At 49.0% G+C, this 8338-nt stretch overlaps 1 protein-coding gene across 1 annotated transcript; it reads left to right on the plus strand.

Moving 5' to 3' along the window:
- Positions 1–4049, plus strand: LOC132501175 (protein FAM170A-like; the record flags this gene model as incomplete). Its single annotated transcript, XM_060116609.1, has 3 exons — positions 1–70; positions 2428–2568; positions 3355–4049. Coding segments are annotated over exons 1-3 (906 nt in total), but the record flags the coding sequence as incomplete, so codon positions are not given.
- Between the last annotated feature and the right edge of the window lie 4289 nt (positions 4050–8338).

The raw sequence follows: 8338 nt of genomic DNA on the forward strand, positions 1-8338 counted from the left end.
ATGAAACGGCGACAAAAGAGGAAACATCTGGAAAATGAAGAGTCCCAGGAAACTGCCGAGCACGGAGGAGGTATGTGGGGGGCAACTTGTCTGGGGCACATGGGTTTCTGCCAAACTGAACCTTCTCTAGGAAGCGGGGGACTGAGAACGTGTCACCTGTGAAGCAGGGAGCGAGAGACCTTGTCTCACTGATGCTGCCGTATCCATCCGGAGGGTCCCTGTGGTGTGAGACAGCACAGAACGGCCAGATGCCCCCTGGGAGATGGGATGTCAGCTCCGCTGGTCTGAGGACTCTCTCCTGGGGCAGCCGGGCCTGGAGCTTTGTCGCACTCACAGCAGGCTGCATCCTGCTTGCACAGACCTAGAGGTGCAGCTTTTCTCAGTCCCCGATTTCTCTCTTATGCTCTTGGATCTTTCCCTGGGGTCATGAGGTGGGGGATGTGAAGGATGCAAGGATGCTGAGAGAGACCCATGAGTTGCTTGGCCTCTTTTACCAAAGTGGAAAGAGAAGCCCCATGAGTTGAAGGCCCTGTTGAAAAATATCTTGACAAGTGGAATGCACTTTGAAAGAAGATTGTTTGTCTAGGGATGGTGTCATATTGAAAGCAAGGAGGTTTTATTCCTTCAACAGGAAGAATTTCCCAAAGGAGATCAAGGGAAGGGAAGGGTTTTCCAGAGACTGAGACCGCGTGGGTGGGGGTGAGAAATGGCCTCAGTGTCCTGTGGGGAGCTCTGAGAGCCACGGGCCACGTGGTGTCTGCGTGCATTAAATGTAGGCGAGTAGCTTGCCCTGGGAGAGGGGTGGTCACCCCAGAGCTCCAGCTAGAGGCCTCTGCCCCAGATTAGAGCCCAGTAGCTCCTACCAGGCCCAGGGCCCTGAAGACTGTAGGATGGGCCCTGGGAATGGAGCTCTAGACAGCAGGCAGATTTCCAGGCAGTGGCTGGGACAGGCTGGGGAAGGCAATGACTGCCCCTGACCATTCAGAATAGTTTGCTCTATGTTCCTGTGTGGGTGTGGGTGTGTGAGTGTGTGTGTGTGTGTGTGTGTGTGTGTCTGTGTGTGTGTGTGTGTGTGGTAGTGCAGAGAAGTGCGGGATGAATGGGGGTAGAGTGCTTACCAGATATAAAGTCTGCGTGGTAAAGTTCTTGTCACCCTGCCTGGACCTGGCTGACACTCGTTGTACGTAAGAGTGTATACAGATTTCTTGTTAGGGGTGTTTTATGAGACAGTAACTCATACACCCATGTACACTCTGATACAGCAAAAATATCACACACCCCACATATAACTTCCTTAGTAAACCACACACAGCACATGGAGGTATATACACGGATCCCTCCTGTACTACGTTCTCATACAACCCACCTGTATCACAATCCTCTCCTCCAACACCAAACGCTGGAGATGAGATATGTATATAGACACACACACACTATATATAGGACACACACACACACTATATATATATATGTATCTCCTCAACTCTCGCACAAACACAGCTAACTTCAGCCATCGCTAAATACCTCTGTAAGAACCAGTCACGTGTCATACACACCACACTTGTAACACATTCTTGAGTAATGCCAGACCCGCTTTGTACAAACCACAGTAAACCACAGTCTCACTAACCCATGTCAGGGTTGCCAGAGGAAATATGGGCTATCCAGTTCAATTTGAATTCCAGATAAACAACAAGTAATTTTTCAGTATCAGTATGTCCCACATATTGTATGGGCCATACTCACACTAAAACTAAGTCAGGCCAAATACTGCATGGGAATACTTACACTAAAAAATTATTCTGGGTTTATCTGAAACTGAAATTTAACTGGGTGCCTTGTATTCTTGTTCGCTAAGTCTGGCAACCCTTATATACGTACCACCAGCTGATGTATTATATATTTATTGTAGTTTTGTTTAGTGTGTGTCTTCCCCTACTAGAATGTGCAGCGTTACCAAAGACTACAACAATGGAAGAGTGCCGGATACACAGGAGTAGCTGCTTACTGAATCTTGGTGAATGAATGAATGAACACGCACCATAAATACAAGCCACACCATGTAATGAGGAAAAGTTACATGTCCCAGAATTCCTGACTTGTGAACAGAAACCATGCACACAAAGGCCACAGACACACATAGACACATCTGCACTGTGCTCCCCATGCCAACCCCACACTTACCACAGACTTAACTGATACACATCACTCACTCTTCCCACACACTCACAGTCACCACCGAGGCCTACATTACCAACTAGACAGTGAGAGAATAAGTATTGATTGGAATTAAATCCTGGAGGATCCACTGGGAACCACACTCTCAACTGTGTGTATTCACTGCACCTGACACGTGTCACACACTCAGTAAATATTTGTGGACAGAGGACTGATGAACCCACCCTGAGCCTTTCATTCCTCCCTCAGGAATCTCGAAGTCACAAGAGGATCCCCCTCGGCTTGGATCCACTGTGGTGGCCCAAGGCTGCAGCCCAGGGTCAGGGGAGGTCTCCTCTGCCTCTAAATACTTCTTCTGTACTTCTACTCCGCTCAAGCTCAGCTACGCTGGTAAGGGCGCGGGGCTCCTCAGGTGAGGGGGTGCTTGGCTGTGAGGCAGGAGGCACACAGATCCCAGGGAGGCTGAGAGGAAATCCAGGGTCATCAGAGGTGATGAGGGCTCTGTGGAAGAGCCTGGGCAGGATGGCTGAGCTGTTCCGAGGGAGTGGATGCCAGCTGAGTCTGGGGGGGCGGTGTGAATCCTGGTAGTACCATGGTGGGGAAGTCAAGGAGCAGGGGCCGGAAAGGTCTGGGCTTGAGGTGGAGGGAAGAGGGACCAGATGAAGCATCTTCAGAGGAAAATGTAGGCATTGTCTTTGCCTTTGCCTTTGCTTCCAGAGAAGGACAGAGTTCTGCATCATACACCTCCAGCCTGAGAGCAGGACCATCCAGCTCAGGTCCACACAGCTCACACATACATCCGCCCTCCAGGCACAGCCCTTCTGAGAGCACACAGAAGCCCCAAGCACCACAGCCCCATTCCACAAGGAATGCACCACCGATATTCCCAAACTCACACTCCTTGTCATACACGCATCCAGCCGCATCCCTCACATACCACAGCCCTCACCACCATACTCCACACCCCTGTATACAGACACCGCTCCAGTATCCCCCCCACGCACATGAAAAGCCCACAGATGACACCACATACACCGCTCTATCCTACGGCCAACAGACACCAAGCTCACGACATAGCTACGTCATGCAAATGTCCCTCTCTCGTCTACCACACCTGCTCCCTCAGCTTCCGGCACAGCCCATGCATGTTATTATGGTTTTAATTTCCTTTTTCAGCAATGCGGAGATTTCGAGACACTGCCTGGCTTACAGCACCCCTAGCCCAGGTTCAGGAAGAAGGGGAGACCGCTCCCCCATCACACTGTGTCTCCTCCTCGCCCTCTTCACCCTGTAAGAACGATCTGCACCCAGACAAAGAGGAAAGGGGCATGAAAATATACTACATGCAGGTACAAGTGAACAAGGGTGTCGCTGTCTCCTGGAAGACAAAGAAACCCTTGGAGTTGCCTGAAAAGCAGCTGACGATAGAAGAAGTGACCCTTCCTGAGGATGCGTGCACAGTAGGCACGTGCCCCTCTGATGTGTTCACCGAAAGCCTCCTGTCTGACAGTGAGCCCACTGGGGAGGAGAAAGAGTATGAGGAAAGGGCAGAACCAGGCAGCCCATCAGGGTCACCTGCCATCGAGGAGAGACCCAGGGCCAAGACACCGGACTGGATGGTGACCATGGAGACCGGCTTCAGGTGCATGGCCTGCTGCCGGGTCTTCCCCACCTTGGAGATCCTCCAGCAGCACGTGAAGGGCGGCGTCCTGGAGGGCTTCAGCTGCCGTGTCTTTCATCTCGCCATGGCCCAGCTGATGGGCAATGTGGAATCCGGGAGCACCTCTGAGGAGGAGGAGGAGGAAGAGGAGGAGGAGGAGGAGGAGGAAGAGAAGCAAGAAGAAAAGGAGAATGAGGGAGAGCAGCCCACGGGGGAAGGCCCCAGCCCAAAGAGACCCCGCAGGCAGGCTCTTTTCTCTCCTTTGAGTTGCAAACAGCAACTGAGATTCATGGGACAGAAGATCCTGGAAGACGGTGTGGCTGTCCCTTGGAAGAGGTAAGGCTTGAGGCTGGCAGTCTTCTGAGCCTATGTCACGAGGGCCCAGAGGAGTCTAAGGGAAGGGGCCGCACACATGTGCTGGTTGACCTAATGGCTCTGCAGTGGCATCCGATGGGACACACCCAGCACTACCAAAGGCGTTGACCTCTGTTGACGTCAACAAGAAGGTGGAGCCTTTTCCTAGGCGCTTTCTCAGGCTCTGCACGATGGACCTCAACTCTTAGAGGACGTACTGCCAGCAGCTCCTTCTCGGCAGAGAGAGCCAGGAGTGGTCTCAAGAGAGGACAGGGGCCCTTGCAGGACCAGAACTTTGAGGTCTGAGAGCCTTGGGCCTGAGCCGAGATCTCACCCGGACCACTGGACCTAGCCTTCTGTGACAAAGGGGAATATGAAAGAGAGTCACGTGGAAATGAGGTCCCCCGAGATATGGAAATGTTCCAGAACCTCCGTTGCGTGGTCGTTGATCTGGAGCCAAGCTCCCTGTGGTGTGTGTGGCTCTGAGCTTTAAGGCAATGCTGGAGGGTAACCCTGACCAGCAGAGCTTGGAGTGCTGCTTGTCTCTTCCTGTTCTACCTCATTTGCTTTATCCCTTCCAGGGAGAAGAAAGGACCCTCGGGAGAGTAGCAGACAGAATGCCGTGGTCTGAAAGAGGATGAAGGGACCGGCCCTCAGTCTAACATCATATGACAATAGAAGCGTCCTATGCAATAAAGGGCATTTTCCAAACCTTTCCTGGAGCTTTTATTTAATTACATTTTTCTATCTATGCATCTACCTGTCATCTACATCTGTATCTTTCAAGGTTTGTGAACAAGCTTTCACATAAGCACTAGAGACGTCCGCCAGCATTTTCCAGAAGAGGCCTGCAAATTGCTGGGGACTCCTCACAAATAGGGAATGGCCACAACCCCTGCCACACAGACTATGCGCGTGGCCCTCCTGACGTACTCCCACTCTCTCTCTGAATTTCCCAACGTCTGAGATGAGGGGGCTGGCTGGAGGCAATGATCACGTGCAGGCTGAATCTTCTGCAGATTCTGATTCTCTTCCTGGGCATATCGTCCTCAAGCACAGTCTCCATGTCCCTGGCCACACTGATCTCTCTCCTTCAGTCCTTCCCTCCCTCCCTCTCCTGCCTCCCAGTGCAGAGAATACTTTTTTGCATTTGAGACGACATTTAGTTTTTGTTCACAGAATTCTCACCTGTTCTACTGTGGCCTCCGTTGTGAACATTCCAAAGCTGAGAATTTTCTTTTTTTCTCCCTCATTTCTGCTGAGTCTTTACCTTCCTAATGCAGTGAACTCACAGTGCCTAGCTGACTGGATGGGGAAAAAGATCCAGGGAGCAAAGAGAAATAATAAAAGAATATATCAGTTAATGTTTCATAGTGTTCTCCAACTACATGTTTTTTAAATTTTGGAATAATATTAGGAATCTTCTCTTTGTAAAAAACTGAATTATTGGGCTTCCCTGGTGGAGCAGTGGTTAAGAATATGCCTGCGAATGCAGGGGACATGGGTTCGAGCCCTGGTCTGGGAAGATCCCACGTGCCACGGAGTAACTCAGCCCGCGCGCCACAACTACTGAGCCTGCGCTCTAGAGCCCGTGTGCCACATCTACCGAGCCCACGTGCCACAACTACGGAAGCCTGCGTGCCTAGAGCCCATGCTCCGCAACAAGAGAAGCCACTGCAATGAGAAGCCCGTGCACCACAGCCAAGAGTAGCCCCCGCTCACTGCAACTAGAGAACGCCCGCTAGCAGCAACAAAGACCCAATGCAGCCGAAAATAAATTAATTAATTTTAAAAAATTGAATTAGTTTCAAGGGTACAATGTATAAAAGTACAATAAAAGCCCCCCTTCATAACCCCCCAACCCCACTCTCAAGATGGAATAGATATGCTGTGATACAATTTAGAGTCGTAGTACTACTCCTCCTCCCACCACATCCGAAATCCTCTGAGCCCGGTGCAGCAGCTTCCTTTCACAATGCTAGGACCCGCCACAAGACAGATGATAATCCCTCTGGACATTTCAAGGAGCGGCACCAAGGCAACAGTACCTGGGAAATGCCACTGACAGCTCAGAATATCCAGGGCATTTCTAGAGCCTCGGCACTGCTCTCGCTCTGGGAATGAAGGTCCAAAAAGCACATCGGAGAATGTTCATAGTTGTAAACAAGCTCCACCTTTGAAACACAATCTACATAGAACCACATATACAAGCCTGCACAATGGATGAAGCCAAGGTCTCCTCCATGATTTCCCTTCTGACCACCTTATTGTCTCCTCAGCCATAAAAGGTGAACTTGAAACTCAGGACCTTGCCTTGTCACCAGAAACATCCAAGCTTGGATCAGTCTTTCTAAGACCAGATACTTGCTCTCTGAACTATTAGAGACTTGTCACATACACACAGGTAGAACAGGATTATTTCTATCTACCTGGGGACCTGGAGTCTTTCACATTGCTCCTGTTCAAACTCTCACAACAGCAAAACTTTACCTACAAAGGGTTCAAGCTATGACACTCCCAATTTCCACAAACCTCCTCAGCTCTTGTGAGTCACATGCAGCCAATTCCAGGAATTGGAGCCATGGTTGTGAGGATGAAACTGACTTTGGGGCTCCCCTTGGATATGGTCTTCCAGACTTACCCAAAGGCCATTAAGAGGAAGGTTTACCCCACCTCAGGGAAACCCGAGGCAGTACTTGCAGTCAAGGGCTGGCCATGGCTTCTGAGCTACATCCAAAGAGCAGTTCATACTGTACCTGGGTCTGCTGGAGCCATTTCTGACTGTCCGAGAGCCAGCACGTACCGCTCCTCAACTGCCTCCATTGTGGCTCATCAGTAGGGCTGTCAGATTTAGTAACTAAAAGTACAGGATACCCAGTTAAACTTGAACTCCACATGAATAATAAGTCATCACTTTTAGTATAAGTAGATCCTATGAACTATTTGGGGCATACTTATCTTCCAAATATACTTGTTGTTTTTCTGACATTCATATTTAACTGAAGAGCCTATGTTTTATCTGTCAACCCTACCCTTCAGAAATGATGGAGGCTCATAGAGATCCAGGAGATGCCTCAGCGCCTCCTCAGCTTTTATTTCTACGTCCTGGACAGCGAGCACGAACCTTCCACTCCCAGTCATTGGCTAGAATGGAGGATATTCTCTGTTTTAGAGCTTTTTCTACTTGTCATTGTTATTATCTTCCTTATTTTAAAGAGATGTTTATTTTTTCCCAAACTTAATAGCTCATCCAAAAGTATTTCAAAGTTCATTCGACAAGGGAAAAACAACATGGTTCTGGAAAGTGAAGGAAACCGCCTGGTGTTTAGTAAAGAAGTAGTAGGGAGATTGAAAAAGCCAAACTTAATAAGCAAATCTCTCCAAGGGTATTTTCAGAGCTTGATACCCTCCCACACCCTGAAAATATTATTACATCAAGAATGTAGAACTGCTAACCAAATGTAAGGCTCCCATATGATTCTATCAAACTGAGGATGCTTCTTTACTAAGCAGTGAGCACACTTGCTGCCCCAGGGACCTTGGCAGTTGCAACGTAGGGCTCTTCCCTTTGGGATGGAAACAGCAAGTTTTCCTGTGGTCTACACGCTGGCCCCCAAAATACTACAGTCCCAATACTTGTCAACTTTAAGTATTTTTCTACATATCTCCATTTTTCTGTTACTATTTGGACTACATCCTAGACTTGACATTACATAAATTGCATTCAAGAAGCTATTTTTCAAAGTTGGTAGGAAACCTTAAATCTATAGCTTGCAGTCCCTGGCTTACTTTCATCCAGGTGCATAAGGGTTTTCAAAAGTAGTCAGGTTAGTTACCCCATATCACAGCCCCACGCTTGTGTCACAGATATAAAAATGGAACATGATATTTAAGGTTTTAGTTGCCAAATCATCAAGCCTCCCAGACAGAGGCAATAGAGCAAAATGATTACAGAGGCATGGATTTTGATTTGCTCCAGTGTCTTGGGCAAGTCACTTGGCCTCTGTATTTATTTGTACTTACCTGCACTTATCTGTCACTTGGGGGTCATAATTGTACCTGGTCCATGGGTACGTTGTACAAATGATCTGTAAAGTAGTTACAAGAAACCGACACAGAGTAAGCACTCCACAGACGTTGGCTATT

This window comes from Mesoplodon densirostris, chromosome 14, assembly GCF_025265405.1.
Source record: "Mesoplodon densirostris isolate mMesDen1 chromosome 14, mMesDen1 primary haplotype, whole genome shotgun sequence".
NCBI lineage: Eukaryota > Metazoa > Chordata > Mammalia > Artiodactyla > Ziphiidae > Mesoplodon > Mesoplodon densirostris.